The sequence below is a fragment of the Impatiens glandulifera genome, chromosome 1 (genome assembly GCF_907164915.1).
Source record: "Impatiens glandulifera chromosome 1, dImpGla2.1, whole genome shotgun sequence".
Lineage (NCBI taxonomy): Eukaryota > Viridiplantae > Streptophyta > Magnoliopsida > Ericales > Balsaminaceae > Impatiens > Impatiens glandulifera.
In genome coordinates, this window is record NC_061862.1 from 42,920,045 (window position 1) to 42,939,243 (window position 19,199).

The 19,199-nt window shown below is 28.1% G+C and overlaps 2 protein-coding genes across 2 annotated transcripts; one reads left to right on the forward strand and one right to left on the reverse strand.

Moving 5' to 3' along the window:
- The first annotated feature begins 11,430 nt into the window (after window positions 1-11,430).
- LOC124922624 (malate dehydrogenase) lies at window positions 11,431-14,085 on the forward strand. The gene is made up of 7 exons (XM_047463349.1): window positions 11,431-11,587; window positions 12,038-12,196; window positions 12,275-12,450; window positions 12,938-13,215; window positions 13,325-13,460; window positions 13,579-13,690; window positions 13,796-14,085. The coding sequence occupies exons 1-7, from the start codon at window positions 11,545-11,547 to the stop codon at window positions 13,888-13,890; spliced, it is 999 nt and encodes a 332-aa protein (XP_047319305.1). The 5' UTR covers window positions 11,431-11,544; the 3' UTR covers window positions 13,891-14,085.
- LOC124922623 (low affinity inorganic phosphate transporter 1-like) lies at window positions 13,977-15,742 on the reverse strand. The gene has a single exon (XM_047463348.1). It carries the CDS (start codon window positions 15,670-15,672, stop codon window positions 14,062-14,064), a length of 1,611 nt encoding a protein of 536 aa, XP_047319304.1. The 5' UTR covers window positions 15,673-15,742; the 3' UTR covers window positions 13,977-14,061.
- Between the last annotated feature and the right edge of the window lie 3,457 nt (window positions 15,743-19,199).

Consider the following 19,199-nt stretch of genomic DNA (forward strand, 5'->3'; position numbering starts at 1 on the left):
GATGAATCATCATCAAGACCAATCATTTTCATATTTACATATGATCATATATCAACTCATGAATCTAGTGGTTTGAGGGTTTTACCCAAATTTTATCCAAAATCTCAACTATCATTTCAACCATCACTTCATCCATCTTATCACCTTTTTTATCTATTAAATACCAAAGTTATCCAAATTATTTAATTATTTTTTAAATAAAGAGAAAAAATTTAGGGTATTTTTGTCTTTTAACAAGAAAAAACTAGTTTTTTTAAAATTTTATCAAAATAGGTTTTTTAGGATAAAACAGTAAAAATTCAAAAAATCAAGATCAAACTAGCTCTTAGGCTCCAAAGAGAATTTATTGCACCATTTTTTAAAGAAAAAAACTTTTAAATAAATCAAAATTCCTATTTCGTAAAATCCTTGATCCTTAACCTTAATAATAGTTATTACTCCCTAATTACTAATATGGTTTGAAAATATCAGTGGTGGTTAAATCATTAACATGCAAATAAGCATAAATTTGATCTCCTTCAAATGTATATCTCTTTAGATAATTTGTCATTTTATCAAGTAATGCTCAATAAAATCTACCATTCCAAAAAAAGTATTTAAGTAAATATTGAATATTTTACAAATATATAGTATTTAAGTAAGGAGAGCGATAGAGGCAATAAAATGAAAATCATAACAAGGTCTAATCTCTCACTTGTGTATGAGAGAGAAATAAATAAATATTCTGAATATGCCAATTTTTTATCTCAATTAATTTTTGTTCTCTCTCATGTTACCACAAAAATCACTACAAAAATCTCCCGAACATTGTTATGTTCGAAGCAATGTTCGAAAAATATTCTCCCGAACATGGTATTTTTTCTAAATTTATTTTTCTTCTCTCTCCTTCACATGGCTACAAAAGTCTCCCGAATATTGTCATGTTCAAGACAAAAATCTTTCTAAAATTATTATTTTTCTCTATTTTACACATGGCTACAAAATCTCCCCAAATGACCATTTTTCCTAAAAAAATATTATTTTTGTTTCTTTCTACTGCATATGGTCACAAAAATCTCTGAAACATGCACATTTTTTAAAAAAAAAGTTCTCACACTTGAACATGATCATTTTCTCGAAAAAGAATTATTTTATTTTTTTGTATCTTACACATGTGAAAGACCACGTTGAATATGTAACCTTACTCTTGTTATAACACTATTGAATATGTTACAAATATATAATAATATAATACGAGAATATGTCTATACATACAAGTAAAGTGGAAAGATATTGTTTAGAAGAATTTGAAATGCAAATGTCAATCAATCAAAGAAATCTTGAAAACTTTTTTTTTTGGAAAATAAAATGGGGGCAAAGGATTAAGTATGTAGCCCGCAAACACACTTAATCATTTAACCAGACGCAGAACTTGTCGCCTGACGGACTCAAACCCAGAAACTTAGGGTTGGTATCCACCTCTTTTTGCCGCTAGACTAGAAGAGGGGATGAAATCTTGGAAACTTATTAAATATAAGTTTCAATTCTTGGAATTAATTGCAAGATAAAGCTAAATACAAATATAGTGATGGTTGATTCTATTTTATGGGTTTCTTTTATAATTTTAAAATACGGCACTACTATATCGATATATTTATTACCATTCTATATCTTACTGTTTGAATACATCATATATTTGTTTATCTGGTCATATACCTTTAATAATTCATATTGGTGAGGTATGTAAACTAATTTTAATCAATTTTATCATAAATCAAATAAAATTAACTCTAATTCATAATATAACAATTTTAAACAATTTTTCTTATTAAACAAACATAAATAGATCAGGTTGGTATATCCTACAAATTTAAGTCTCCAAATATTGAATATTCAGAATATTATCTTATCTTTGTTATTAATTAATTTCTCTCACTCCCTCATTAGTTAATTAATTTATCTCTCTTCCCTTTTATTAATGTCACCTAATCTATTGTCTTGTGCATAGAGTATATTTAGGGTTTAGGGTTTAAGTTGAAAGAAAGAAAAAATAATAATTAATTAGTAAATATTTAATATGAGATATTATTTTTAATTATTTTTTTCCAATCATAAACCTTAAACCCTAAATCATAAATCCTAAACTCTAAACTCTAAATAAGTCGAGACAATAAATTAATTAGTCATAAAACGAAAAGAGAAAGAAAATAATTAATTGATCATAAAAAGAAAAGTATATTAATTAGTAAGAGAAAGAAAATAATTAATAAAAGAGACTGAGATAAATTAATTAATTAATGAGGAAATTGAGAAAAATTAATTAACAGCAGGGAGAATATAATATTTTGTGATTAAACCGAATATCCAACATTCGCGTCCCCCTGCCATTACTCATCGTTTAAATATGAACTAATTAGGTTCAATTATTTGAAAATTCAGATTATATTTATTAAAATTAGGATTTGAACTAGCCATCATAGATTAATTATGTTGTCTACTTGAATGATAAACGAAAGAACGAGTTATAAAGATAATTTTATTTTTAATTGGGTTTGCTATGGAATTATTATTTTCTTAAAAATATGTTATATTTTTATTCAGTATAGATAAGGTTGTTTGAAATCAAATTCTCATTTGACAAAGAATGTGGACATCATCCACCTATATTGTCCCTTTTCTCTATGGTTACAAACTTACAAAGAATTATTAAATAAGAATATGAGTCAGTATCAACTATAACAATCTACGTATTTAATTTGAATGGACAACTAACAAATACAATCTCTCCTAGATACATCCTTGAATAACATTTTTTTATGTAGAAAAGTACTTTGTTATTACTTTGTTTTGTGTAAACCAAAGCAAAAAAAACTATCCAATACTAAGCATGATCGCAAATTGAATTGAAGATTTATTTTTTTTGATAATCGATCATACTAAATCAGTTATATATTATTAAGACTTTACATATATATATATATATATATATATATATATATATATATATATATATATATATATATATATAATAAATTTGATGCATAAGATATTGAGTCAATATAATAAATTTCTGATTGGACCTTATACATTCAATCATTGATCTTATTTCACAAATTTGTAAACTATTCTTAATCAATTTTAATATTTATCAAATAAAATAATTAAAAATTAAAATCACCCACATAATAACAATTAACATGTATTCTGTGCATTTGTACGAGTAATAATATAAAAAATCATGAAAAAATATTACGGTAAAAATGTGATAGCATTTTTAATTTTATTTTTAATCGTTTTAAGTTTATGGGCGGGTCAACCCACGATCCGACCCAAGCTATTTACTCTCACATATATATCCAAATTAACCACAGCTCTCAACCCGACAATCCGGATATTTTAAAAATTAAGCATCATTATATATATATATATATATATATATATATATATATATATATATATATATATATATATATATATATATATTAGTTAGTTAAAAAGTTAAAATTATATTGTTAAAATATCTCGCGTTAATCAAATTTTGTGTTGAATTTAAAATATAAATTTTTATTAGCCTAGTTGGTTAAAGGGTTTTACTTGTTTTTGTTAGATTGCAAAGTCAAATCATACTTATAGCTTTTTAAATTTTATTTTTAACCGTTTTAAGTTTATTGACGGGTCAACCCATAATCCGACCCAAATATCTATTTACTCTCACATATATATTCAAATTAACCACAACTCTCGACCCGGTAATCCGGACATTTTAAAAATTAAGCATCATTATATATATATATTAATTAGTTAAAAAGTTGAACTTATATTATTAAAATATCCCGCGTTCATCAAATTTGGTGTTGAATTTAAAATATAAAGTGTTATTAACCTAGTTGGTTAAAGAGTTACATTTATTTTGTTAGGTTGCAAGTTCAAACTAAACTTATAGTTTTTTTAATTTTATTTTAACCGTTTTAAATTTATGGACGGGTCAACCCACAATCCGACCCAATTATCCATTTACTCTCACATATATATCCAAATTAATCACAGCTCTCGACCCGATAATCTGGACACTTTAAAAATTAAGCATACAAAAATATTGAGTTGGTATATAAGTAAATTTATTCATTAATGATTGTGTATTATATATTTTGAATGCAAGTAAAATTCATTCGATTATTTTAATAAACAATATATTTAGGTTTATATATATATATATATTTTAAATGATAAATGTATATTAAAAATAAAAATCGTTTAAGCATCACGTAAAATAAAAAATAGAAAAACAAAAAATAGAAAAGAAAAAACGATACTTAATAAGTTATCGAGCTCGTAAATCTTCGAGAAGAATGATTAACTCAATGACAAACTCTATTACATTTACTGTATTTACTATTTACTGAAAGAGTCTCAGAAAACGTTATAATAATATTATTATTATAAATACGCATCAAACGACTACGATCATTGAAAGTTCGACGATTTCTCTCAAACTAGTTAGTCCACTGAAAAAATAATTGGGATGATAATGTTAGTTTCTTTAATCTAAATTTTTAATCCTTAAGTCTATAATCTATATACTCTATGTCGATAAATTGAGATAAACTGTAATTCCGAAAACATACCTGGATTTTGAATGAAGAACGGTCCATTAAGTCCATTAAGTCGTTCTTCGTTATTCTCTTCTTCTTGATCTTCTCTAGATCTTGGATCTTCTTGTTCTGAATCTGGACCTGGATCGGAATGTGGATCTTCTTGTTCTATATCTAAACCTGGATCGGAATGTCTGATGTGGGTGGGGTTTAAGTCTTCCAACCCTATATCGATAGCCCTTTAGTGTTCTTGAGAGATAAACCTAAAACCTTATTGTTCGATGAGAGAAAAAAAATTAGGTAGGCTATCTATATGGGTTGGGGACCTAACCCTAATATACCCATTTATTATTCGGCTCATCAACAAAATAATAAATGATATTTCTGCTTCTACACAAATATGTCTCCATATTTATTATAGATGTCTAAATAAGCTCATAACTTTTATACTTTAATAGATCACTTTATTTGGGCTTTAATCTTTATTATGGTAACAACTAATATACAATTATTAAATAATATATGTACCCAAATATTGGAAATAATTCCAACAATCTCCCACTTGGGTCATATAATATTTCCTTCAATTGTATATTATAACCTTAAGAGCTCAAAATATTGTTATCATTTCCAAATACATCTATATCAATCTCGTCCATCAATTATATCAACATAGGATTAAAGCGATTTTTGTTACATTAGTTCGTAACTAAACCCTCAATAGTCACATATGTCAATACAATCAAATGACATAGATTAAACATGGGTGTATAGTGTGGATTAACATGTAGTGTGATCTTTAACATGTCTAATACCAACTGGTCATCCTTTATTCCTTATAGAGATCAATCTGAATAACTTTATAATCTTGATTTCTTTAAAAACTAAATATTTAATTTATTTAGAAACTGATTCTTTAATGTGCACATAAATTCCAAATTTTATCTATACAAGCATCACAATACAAACTCCCACTAAAACTGTATATCTTCTAAATATGCAATATCTATATGAACAATATGTTCATGAAAGACCTCGGATAGCAAATATTTAGAGAACTGATCCGTAATTTTAGAGTTTGTCCAATTATGCTCAATAGATAAGTAAACATTCTGAATTCTTTATTTTCTAAATAGTTCGACTTAGTCGAATTCATATTACTCTTAAAGTAAAAGAATTGCAAATTATTGTCACGTAATATCTTTAGTGGTCTTTCTATATCATTCATAATTTGCAACCCCGTGACAAAATTTTGTATTCAGATTCTTTAATTGGATGCCACAAAACACCTAATAAATTCTGCCATCAACTTGAAATAATTCGAGTGTCTACTTAACACTCTTCCAAAAATTAATTCTTTAAACTAAAATGATGTGGCACGAATTTTCGACTATTTTAGTATCCAACAAAATTCGAATCAATATACCAAATGATCTCTATCCGATTCGATTTCACTATATGAGTATGTAATGTTTTGTTATTAAAATATCACACTACTTGTTTGGTTGCTTTCTCAATGATCCAACCCAGGATCCTTCAAGTATTTGTCAAACATCATAATTATACTTAATTTCTTGATTCACATAATCTTGAGCATACACTATACTCTTGTTTAAGGAGTCTTCTGTATATATTTTTTTAAGCCTAACATTGAAATACTTATGAGACTAATTTTGTCTCTAAACCTTTTAGAATGTCCAACAATTAACAATTCTTTAGTCCAATTTATTTTCTTTAGGCCTGTAAAGCCTAACCTTAACTAGACAACCCCAAAATAATTTATTAGTTATTTTAATTGAAACGTATTCCATATATAAGTTGTAGTTATTTAATTATTCTCTCCAAATAAATTTATTATATGGAGATATGTCATAAATGTTTGTTTCTAAATAAAGAGTTTCTGAAATTGTTCCTTAATTCTTTATCTTTAATTTGAATTGTCATTGTTCACGTTATGTTTCTTTCACCATCAATTGATTTTTAACAACTAACTCAACCATACATTAACACACTCACTTTAGATAGTAACACCTAAGTTCCAATCAAATGTGTCTGAGTATTATAGTTAAATTACTCTTAGAACAAACAAAAACAAACTTATAATATGTATTCTTTTATGCACCACTTCCTTTAGTAATTTTCTTTTAAGTGCAATATCTGCAATTCTTACATCCTCATTTCTTTATTATCGTTTAAGGTATTTACTAAGTGAACACTATTTATGTTTTTTTTTCAATCTTTTATTTTCTTATACACACTTGATGTGAGTTCATATAAAGACTAAGTCTCCCTTTAGACAACTACAATTCACATCAATTAACTTAAGTGTGAATAAGAAAATCCAAATTAGATGCATGAGAATACATTAGTGCAATTCTAACTTTAATGCATTTAATTTTGAAACAAAATAAAACATATATTATGGTGTATTTCTTATGATATCTTTAGTCTAAAAATACCCTTAGCAATTTTAACCTTTTTAAATATAATTCTTAAAATTAACAATTCAGATACGCCTTAAAACTTTATCATATAAAATGAACTTAAGATGTTGACAAGAAAAATTCATATAAGTAGAAGTGTTAACTTAATTAGATAACAAAACAAATGAAAAACCATACTCACAAAATTTTAATAATCACGTAAATTCAAAATACTGGTACGTCTCATCATAAGATACCAAACACAACATTAATATTTAAGTTTTTGGACATTAAATATTAACTTGCAAACGGTACTCTTTTGTAGTAATCAAATATTAACAATAAGTCCTGTCAAACAATTGGTTATCTTTGGATAGTCCAATTATTCACATAGCACACCGAATAATTGTTACATATTTATTACTACATGTGTATAACGTTATTCTGACCAATTATTTATCTTCCTTTGGGCCGATTAAATAACTGCATGAATTACATATACACTACCTTCTTAATTTATAAAACATATTAACCTACACAAGAGAGTCTACTTTGGTAGGATGTTGCTTTAATTAATTGATTTAATAAAGTAATAACTTATATACATACTTTAAGTGTGTAACTCGACCAATTATTAAACTTCCTTTTGTCCGATTAATAATCGCATAGTTACAAACATAACCGTCTTAATCTTATAAAACAAATATGTTCTATAAATTAATAATTTGTACATTCTTTAAATTTGCAATACGGTCAATTATTAACCTTCCTTTTGGGCCGATTAACAACTGCATAATTACAAATTTAAGTGGGCATAAAATTGTACCAAATTTTGAATGTGTTATTAATACTGAAAATCCGAATATTGTTTTATGTATCAAAATCGTATAAATTCCATATGCGTGTAACATAAAACAAATAATTGTGATTTTACTTATCACCCAAATACTTTTGAAATATGTAAATATATATACAAATATGTAATATAACATGATTGATTATTCATTCAAATATAATAATAAAATAAAATAATGAAATAATCAATTATATACGGATAAAATAATGAAATAATCTAAAATTCTAAATTTATCAATTATTTAATTGATTTCCTTAATTCTTGATAAATAACTTAATTCTTCTAAATAAGTTATTGATATTCTTTATTTATTAAATTATTATTAATAATAAAATAATAATATTACTTTATACATTCATAAACATAAACAGTCATTTGAATCATAAATAAATGTATGTATTCATCATAAATGTATGTATTCATCCGTTTTTATATTAATTTATTGAATATATTTTAATATATAATTTTTAATATGTTAATAAATATTTATAAAATATTATAAATATGCTAAGTAAATATAAAAATGTATATTTTTCTTTACTTAATTCTCAAATCAATATATTAAAATTTTAAAATTCTAGAATTCCATAATATATTTTACATTATTCTTAATTGTATATAAATGTATTAATACATTAACAATTATTTTAGGAATAAATATTACTTCAATCTTTAACTAATTAAAATAATAATATTATTATTTTAATTCCTTAAATTAATTATAATAATTAACTATTATTCCAAAACTGAATTCTTAATTTCTTACATAATTATATAATTAGAATAATAATAAATTATTGTTCTAAAATTCAAATTTCCTTAATTAATTCGCTTAATTATAATTAATTCGGTTACAATTATTATTAAATTCATACACAAAATATATATCAATAAATATATATATATATAACCGAAATATATATAATATATTAATTAATATCTCCTTAATTATCTAATTAATAATAAAGAGATATTAATTTGAACGATTCTTAAAAAAAAAGTTTCAACATCTTTATCAATAAATTTCTCTCAATATATAATTAATTAATTCTTTAATTAATAATAATTAATTATTATTCTAAAATCTAAAATTCTTTAATTAATTATAATTACTAAAAATTCTATATATATATATTTAATTATTGTTTACCATAAATTTCTTTCATTTTATAATTAATTATTTAAATCATAAATAATATAAATATATAACTGTATAATAAAATATAAATTCTCCTTACTTATCTGACTTTATGACTTATTAATTTGAATTATTCTTTTCAAATTAATAATAAAACTTTTCATCTTCCATGTTTTAATAATTCTTTATTTTAACTTATTTATTTATCTTTCTAATTAATATTCATATATTATATCTAATTAGAGGATGTGAGCCATTCTTTAATCATAATTCTTTAAACAAAATATGTTCATTAGAGAATAGAGAATGAATATTTAAAATTATTTAGGTACTTGATGTTTTTTCTTTATTTTAATCTAATCCAAAACTTTAGATCAATATATACATCAAATAATCAAATCAAATATTGGTTGTTAGTATTCATTAATTCATTCTCGTTCTAGCTAAATTAAATCAAGAATATATATATATATATATATATATAAATAAATGTCTACTCATATTCTAAAAAAATTCTTATAAACTTAAATCTCAATAAATGTGTGATCTAGAGAAGAGACACTTGTTAGTTTCTTTAATCTAAATTTTTAATCCTTAAGTCTATAATCTATATACTCTATGTCGATAAATTGAGATAAACTGTAATTGCAGAAACATACCTGAATTTTGAATGAACAACGGTCCATTAAGTCCATTAAGTCGTTCTTCGTTATTCTCTTATTCTTGATCTTCTCTAGATCTTGGATCTTCTTGTTCTGAATCTGGACCTGGATCGGAATGTGGATCTTCTTGTTCTATATCTGGACCTGAATCGAAATGTCTGATGTGGGTGGGGTTTAAGTCTTCCAACCCTATATCGAAAAAAATTAGGTAGGCTATTGGGTTGGGACCTAGCCCTAATATACATATTTATTATTCGGCCCATCAACGAAATAATAAATGATATTTCTGCTTCTACACAAATATGTCCCCATATTTATTATAAATGTCTAAATAAGCTCATAACTTTTATACTTTAATATAGCACTTTATTTGGGCTTTAATCTTTATTATGGTAACAACTAATATACAATTATTAAATAATATATAGTACCCAAATAATATTGGAAATAATTACAACAAATAATTCAAATATATAGACCTGTCATATCAGGCGTATCAATCTAAATTTCTTAGCAATTATCCAAAGATTCGGGTATCACCTAATAAATCCTAATAATATTACTTCACAAAATACTCCAAATACTAATCAATCCTCGATAAGGTGAAAATAACATTTAGTTGTATATCTTATAGATTATAGATGAAATATTTATTTTTTTATTAATTTCTTTTTTCAGACCTAAATTGTGCTTTCAGAAGGCACAACACACACCTTAAAAGTGGTTAAACTTAAATTTATTGCAAAATAATAATAAGGGCAAATTACCTGGGTGGCCCTCGAACTATCTTGATCGCTCACTTTTGGCCCTCAAATTAATTTTTGAAACAAATAGCCCCTTCAACTTTTATAAAGGTCACCAATGGCCCTTCCGTCAACTTTTTAGTTAAACTTAACGGTTTAAGTTTAAAATATTATTTTTTTATATATTATCTTTAAACTTATATTTTATATTTATATATATAATTATTAAATCGCTTATATATAATATTATATATATAAATATATATATTATTAAATTTTATATAATTATTAAATCTTTTATATAATAAATAAATAATATATATTATTTATTTTTATCTATCTATATATAATTTATATATATTATCTTTAACTAATTTATATATAATATTTATATAATATATATTTTAAAAAATAATTTAAATATTAAAATAATACTACTCAAATACTTTTTAACACTTAAATTATTTTAAAAAATATATATTATATAAATATTATATATAAATTAGTTAAAAATAATATATATATATATAAATAATATATATATTGATAAAAATAAATAATATATATTATTTATTTATTATATAAAAGATTTAATAATTATATAAAATTTAATAATTATATAAAATTTAATAATAATAATATATATATATATATAATCGATTTAATAATTATATATATAAATATAAAATATAAGTTTAAAGATAATATATTTAAAAATAATATTTTAAACTTAAACCGTTAAGTTTAACTAAAAAGTTGACGGAAGGGCCATTGGTTACCTTTATAAAAGTTGAAGTGGCGATTTGTTTTAAAAATTAATTTGAGGGCTAAAAGTGAGCGATCGTGATAGTTTAAGGGCCGCCCAGGTAATTTGCCCTAATAATAATAATAATAATAATAATAATAATAATAATAATAATAATAATAATAATAATAATATAGTGGACTAAAAGTGTATTTCACAAAAATAATATCGCTTGGCTTGCTGAAGAGAGACAGTTGAAAGCGACGCCATGCCTGCTGCAGTGCTACGCATGCTCTCTGACTTGGAAGAATCAAGAATCTACAGCTATAAATGAAGACCCTCGCATCACATCCTCACCACACATTTCAGCGTCCAACTCCAAGCTCACTTCACTTCTCTCTAGGCGATGGCGAAGGAACCAGTTCGCGTACTCGTTACCGGCGCTGCAGGTATGCTTCTCACTATTCCATCTTGGATCGCCTTTGGATTTGCGCGATCCTTGATTCTGGATGTATATATGCTAGTAATTATCATTTTGTCTGATCGATTCCGTTATCTTACATAATTAAGATGCCCCATGGCTAGATTCTTTCGTCTTACCTTACTTTTTTTCTTGTTGAGAAATTTTGTGCACGAGAACTGAAAGGCACTCTAAATTCAGGATCATCTAAACTTTCGTCTTCATTGAAAAATGTTTTATAAAATAGAATAGGGAGCATAAACGGTATAGTTATAGGTCACTCTTAGCCCCAAAAGAATCCAAATGCAAAAACATCAATTATATCTGTACTAGCCAATAATTTTGAACTATGTATGCTTATAATTCTTGATGTAGTAGTAGGGATGACCTTATAAGAAATTGACCTGTAATCTAACTGTCAATGAAATATGTTATGCAGGACAAATTGGATATGCTCTCGTTCCCATGATTGCAAGAGGAATTATGTTGGGTCCTGACCAGCCAGTCATTCTTCACATGCTTGATATTCCACCAGCTGCAGAAGCTTTGAATGGAGTTAAAATGGAATTGGTGGATGCTGCATTTCCACTCCTCAAAGGTACAGTAGATTACCTCACGTTATCATTGAGTGGATACTAAACTAAGCTGAATGATTGGCATTTCATTTTTGTATCAGGAGTTGTTGCTACAACCGATGCTGTTGAGGCATGCACTGGAGTTAGTATTGCAGTCATGGTAGGTGGGTTCCCCAGGAAAGAAGGCATGGAAAGAAAAGATGTGATGACAAAGAATGTGTCTATCTACAAATCTCAAGCTTCTGCATTGGAGCAACATGCTGCTCCAAACTGCAAGGTATATATGATGTTTTAAAACCAAGCTAGCTAGGTAGCAAAAAACAAGCCATGAATAATTAGAAAATCAAAAGAGAACCTGGAAATCTGGAATGCCCCCTTTATCAGGTTGCAAATTCTTTCACTTTTCATGTATAGAGATGTAAGATTGCTTTAACTCCACGTATTTCTTTTGGGATGGATAACATTTGAACTTTCAACATTCCATTTTGGTTATATATATATGGTTTTAAGAAGAAGAAAGGAAATATATAATAGGTATAAGAAATAGAGACTGTCTTCAACATTCAACAATATGATGATTATTAGAACCTAACTTCTATACTATTCATATACTAATTCGATTCCCAGTAAGATTATCCTAAATGAAGTGGGATTATGTGCTAGCCTACTCCATGGAAAAAGCCCTAGTCTAAAAAACAAAACAAAAAAGAAGAGAAAATTAATCATGTTCTATATATTACCAATTCATTTTCTTATTTTTCCAGGTCCTGGTTGTTGCTAACCCAGCTAACACCAATGCATTGATTCTTAAAGAATTTGCGCCATCAATTCCTGCCAAAAATGTAACTTGCTTAACAAGGTTAGATCACAACAGGGCTCTTGGCCAAATTTCTGAGAGATTGAATGTTCCGGTTAGTGATGTGAAGAATGCCATCATCTGGGGTAATCACTCATCAAGTCAATATCCTGATGTGAACCATGCAACTGTTAACACGGCAGCTGGAGAGAAGCCTGTCCGTGAACTTGTTGCTGATGATGAGTGGTAAGGCCCGTAAGGGTAACAAATCAGGAGTTAACCATTTTCTATTAACTAACACCTTGCAAGTGTTACCAAGTCTCAACTGTTATTTTTTCTCCCCTTCCTTTTCTAGGTTGAATGGAGAATTTATATCTACTGTCCAGCAACGGGGTGCTGCAATTATCAAGGCTAGAAAGTTCTCAAGTGCCTTGTCTGCTGCTAGTTCTGCTTGTGACCACATTCGTGACTGGGTTCTTGGAACTCCCGAGGTTAACATTCTTTACTTGTTCATCCTCATATTTTGTTTTAGCCTGAGATCTAGGGGTGAGCATTGGGCAAAACACAAACATATTACTCAATCCATACAAAACAATCTATATTTTACAGGGCACATGGGTCTCCATGGGTGTGTACTCTGATGGGTCATATGATGTTCCAGCTGGTCTCATATATTCTTTTCCTGTTAGCTGTAAGAATGGAGAGTGGTCTATTGTTCAAGGTATGAGATACATTACCTTATTTCAGTGCAACAAAAAGACTGCCATACATAGTTTGACATATTAACAACATTTGAATTAATTCTTTCATCCGTTTATTGATCTAGGTCTTCCCATTGATGAGTTTTCAAGGAAGAAATTAGACTTGACAGCTGAAGAACTCTCCGAGGAGAAGGCTCTTGCCTACTCATGCCTCTCTTGAACTTTTCCGGTACCTCTTAACTTTTGAATAATGTCATTGTTTGATTCTCGGCAATGCGATTTCCATGTTTCTTTGTTGTCACTCTCTTTTGTTATAAAATGAGAAGGAAATGTTAATTAACAAGGTGAAAATGTACGTATTACCAAACCTACAATATTAGATATTACACATTTACACTTGAACGGTCTTGTTGTCCGTCTTAGACTCCATTTCTATGTCGTCGTCTTCGTTCTCCTGAGCAACTTCCTCTAATGACCTTCCCTTTGCTTCCGGCACAAGAAACGTGAACAAGAATCCCAAGAAGTTGATGCAACCTAGAATGATGAGTGCGTTCTTAACTCCAATCCCCGGAGGGTACCCTTTGTCTGTCTTTGTTGGGTCCTTGTTCTGTGCAAGGTACAAGAATCCAAATGCACCAACAATGGCACCTGCCTTGCCCGAAGCAGCCGATATCCCATGACAAGTGGATCTCAGCCTAGCCGGGAAAATCTCAGCAGGCACAATGAATGTGGTGGCATTCGGACCAAAGTTTGCGAAGAAGAATGTGAACGAGTACATCACTACAAAACCGATCCTGTTGTCCTTATGTGTCCAGTGATCGTAAGGAATGGCCAAAACGAACATGAACACGGTCATAAAGAAGAAACCCATCAATTGAATAGTAAATCTCCCGATCCTATCGATAAGAGCCACCGTGAACCAGTACCCGGGGACTGTACTGCATAGTGCAATAAGGGTTTGAGCCCTTGCGATAAGGAAAACCTCTTCTAAAGCATTCATTGTTTTAGCATCCGGGATCCATCCGATCGCAGTGAAAATATCCTTTTGGAATAAGTTTTGGCTGTAGAACGCGATGTCCAATAGGAACCAAGTAGTCGCAGTCCCAAGCAAATGAAGTCCGTGGCGACGAAGGAATTCTTTCGAAAACAAACCAAAACTGTTCTTATTGTCCCGACCCTTATGTACATCTCTAGCCGAATCCTCTTCCAATTCCACTTGCAAAACCTTAGACATATCAGAAGCGGCTTGCTTAGCGTTATTCGCAACCAAAGCCGTGTAACGTGCAGTTTCAGGCATTTTCATTCGCCAATAGAAAGTCATCGCAGCCGGGATAGCACCAAACATAAGAATGATACGCCAGACATAATCAGCCTCGTGGACAACGGATGCAACAGGATTGACATCATAAGCCGGGGCAGGATAAGCCGCTTTAAACGAAGACGAAACAATACAAGCAACCGCACCACCTGCCAAGATACCAAATCCCTGCATAGCAAACACTGCAGCAATGAATGCACCTCGAGTCTTCTTATTCGCATATTCCGACATAATCGTGGCGGAAAGTGGATAATCGCCGCCAATCCCAAACCCCAACCAAAACCGGAAGAAACATAGGGTGGCGATTACTCCTTTGGAACTATGTCCGAAAGATAAGCCGGAAGCGATGGAGCAAACGACCATAATCATCAATGTCATACCATAGACCTTTTTCCTACCCATTTTATCTCCAAGCCAGCCGAAGAAGAGCTGACCGGTTAAAGTTCCAAAGAAGGCAACACCATTGACGGCGGCTGATACGTTAGGAGGAAGAGTCCCGGGCATAAGATCGCCTTGACGGTGATAGTAGAGTCGGCCGAGTAACTTGGTGACAAGAGAAATGCAGAACAAATCATATGCATCGGTGAAGAACCCCATACCTGCAATGATAATGGCGGTGAAGTGGTACCATTGTGTTTTGGCAACGTCCAGAGCATTCAAAACTTTCAAATTTTCTCTAGCCATGGCTGGCTGCTATCCTTGATTCCTTTAACCCTGAATATATACATACAGTTCTCTAAGAAGAAGAGAAAAGAGCTGGATATGGTTGGAATTTGTTGGAAGATGGAGATCCACACGAATATTTGGGATATACAGAGAGAAGGAATATCCCAATTCCCATCTTTCCTTCCTGAATTGTATTAATCTCTTCCCATATATTTTGACACGTAATTAATGAAACTAATCTAACTTATCCACATGTCAATATCTCTTCTGGTCTCCTACTTCATCGCTTATGTGGTCGTGGTATTTTCTTTTTCTAATTAATATATTATTTTCTTTTGTTTGACCGACTTCATATATTTCTTTTGAAAAAAATTTCATATGTATTAATTTTTTTTTTTTTAAATACAACTTACATGAAAATAAAAAAGAAATAAGAAAAAATGGTACTCAATAAATTATCAACTCTTAAATTCTCGAAAAAAATGATTAATTCCCCCGACAAACTCTATCGGTTTTCCTAAATGAATATCAGAAAACGTCGTAACAATAACATTATAAATGATACATCGGACGACTAACATCAATGAAAGTTTGACCATTGAAGGTTCGACCGTTGAAAGTTTGATGATTTTTATCAAACTATATAGTTCACTAAAAAATAATTGGGATGATAACCCAAGTATGTAAGTTTGTTATATTAACCGCATCAATTCAAATTTCTCAGCAACTATCCAAAGACTCGGACATCACCAGCAACTATCCAAAGACTTGGACATCACCCAATGAATCATAATAATACTCCACAAACGACTCCAAATACTAGTCACCCCTCGATAATGCAAAAGTAAGTGAATCGTTGATTCAATTTTTTTTGTGACACATACGACTAGTCATAATATAATTTTTTTTATGCACATATCATTCGTAAAAATTTAATCGTGAATAACGCTTCAACCAAAGAACGAGATCTTGGATGAAATCTTTGACCCCCAAAGTTTTTTCCAACAAAATTATATGGAATTATTTTAGCGAACAAATTGTAGCAAATTATCGATATCTTGTCAACACAAAATATTTTGTTCAGACGGGGACACTTGCTTGTGTACTACCAAAAAGAAAACTCTATTATGGGACGAAGTTTCCATAATGTTTAATCTCCTTCTATATCTAATTCGACCAGTAAAACCACAAGACCGAGGATCAAACATGTCATTAACCGTGTCATTTCTACATATATCAATTGGAAGCAAGATCACGATACGTCATAGCTAGACTTTTGACACTACATCAAATGTCGTCCCAAAAATTAATCAAAAAACCATCTCCACAATGAATCTAGACTGCTCATGAAAACTTTTTCCACATGAAATAAATTTCCTTCCAAATGCTACACCTCCGCTGGATAATTAAACATTTTGATGAACCAACCAGACCAATCATAGCCATACTTACATCTAATTATCTATATTCAATGACTATTCGACTGCGTTGTAAATCCACCACACCATTTTGATAGTAGAGCCTTAATAAAAGAAATAAGATCTCAAATATCCAGACCTCTTTGATCATTTAACATTATACCAACTAACTAGATAATAAAATTATGAGTTAGAAATCTCCATATAAATTTACACATTATTTTTTTTTTTCATTTTCACCGCCACACTCTTGAGGAGAATGAATAACGACATCATATATGTGGGCATATATGACAATATACTCTTAATGAGGATTATTCGACTCTTTTCGAGCTTATTTTATTTTTCTAGACAATTTACATTCAATTTTAGTGATAATCGGATCCCAAAAGACTTTAGATCGTAATTTAGTACCTAATGACATACCAAGATATGTTGACGGAATACCATAAATTCTGAACCCCAACACATTTGTCAATCTCATCATTTTTCTATTCGAAACAGAATCTAATAAAAAGATGTCTAGCTTATTAAGATTAACTCGAAGACCGGAACATTCACCGAATAATCATAAAATATCCCGAAGTTGTTTAAAATTCTTATAGGTAGTATGAACCACGCAAAGCGTGTCATCAGTGAAAACAAATGTGATATGGAAAAATGATATATTTTTGACCCACAACTCACTCCAAAGATGAGTCCCGAATTTTCTACAAAAACCATCATTTTCAAGAGAGCTTCAATAACAATGCACATTTTTCATCTTTTGAATTAGCTGAGTCAATGCACTCATTGACTATTAATACGACATCATGATTAAACTATATGATTATTTAATTTTTGAGTTATTTTTATTTATTTTATATGAGGAATAAAAGTGAGATAAGATAAAAAAAAAAATATACACGAAGGAATATTTTTTTTAGGGAAAGTAAAAATAAAAATATTAATAAAATTTAGTGTTTATGAAAAATATAAATATTAATAAATTTTAATATTTAATAAGAATAAAAAAATACTATTAAAAAGGAGAAATTAAAATTTAAGATTTAAAAAAAAAAAATTAATAAGTGGAGAGATTAGAGAGAAACTAGGAAAAATATATAATCATATATTTTAATAATTAATTATAGGAATTATATATATATATATATATATATAATATAAATATTAAATAATAATAATAATAATAAGTAAAAAAACTAAAATTTTATGACAATATATTTTAAATTTAAAAACATAATATAATTTTATATTTTATGGAATAAAATAAATATATATATATATATATAATTAAATTTGAAATATTCATATTTATTTAATAAAATATACCTATAAAATATTTAAATTTTAATTTTTTTTTATATAAATTAATTTAATTTGCTATTTAATCGAGTAAATATATATAATATTACCATTTTAAAAATAGTTGATATTAAATATTTTTTAATATTTTGAATTTAATAATTTATATTTATATATAATATTTAATAGTTAATATATATATATATATATATATATATATATAATATTTAAGTAATTAAATTTGTTAAATATAATATATATATATATATATAATTAAAATAAATAAATAAAATATCATTAAAATCGTGGGTTGTTATACAAAATAATTAATTAATTAATTCTCCAATCTGATAACTTCTCATCAACCTCGATAACTTCTTCTCTCCTCAATCACCTCTCTTCCCACAACCTTTATTTTTATGACCTCTATTACTTACTTATTCTCTCCTCAATCTCTCTCATCCCTCAACCCAATAACTCTCCTCATTCAAATCAATGCTCTTAATTCCTTTCTCATTTGCCTTATAGGTAAAATTATCATTGTATAATGAAGTTTTTGAGGTAAACTAAGAAGTTGTTAAATAGATTAAACAGATTCCTCCAACAATGTTTATATTATTAACTTTAATTTTAATTATTTATGTTGTAAATGTCTTTATATGTAGGTATACTAAATTTGGACGGAATTAATTATAAAAAAGAGGAGGTAGTTAATTACGAAGAAAAGGAGGTTTATGCTGAAAGAAGAAGAAATAGATGATAGAAGATAAAGATCAAGAAGAAGAAATAGATGATAGAAGATGAAGATCAAGGAAGAATAAA

Coding starts and splice junctions, on each gene's coding strand:
- LOC124922624 (XM_047463349.1), top strand. CDS start 11,545: ATGGCGAAGGAACCAGTTCGCGTACTCGTTACCGGCGCTGCAG. Junction 11,588..12,037: donor ACTCGTTACCGGCGCTGCAG/GTATGCTTCTCA, acceptor TATGTTATGCAG/GACAAATTGGATATGCTCTC. Junction 12,197..12,274: donor TGCATTTCCACTCCTCAAAG/GTACAGTAGATT, acceptor TTTTTGTATCAG/GAGTTGTTGCTACAACCGAT.
- LOC124922623 (XM_047463348.1), bottom strand. CDS start 15,672: ATGGCTAGAGAAAATTTGAAAGTTTTGAATGCTCTGGACGTTGCCAAA.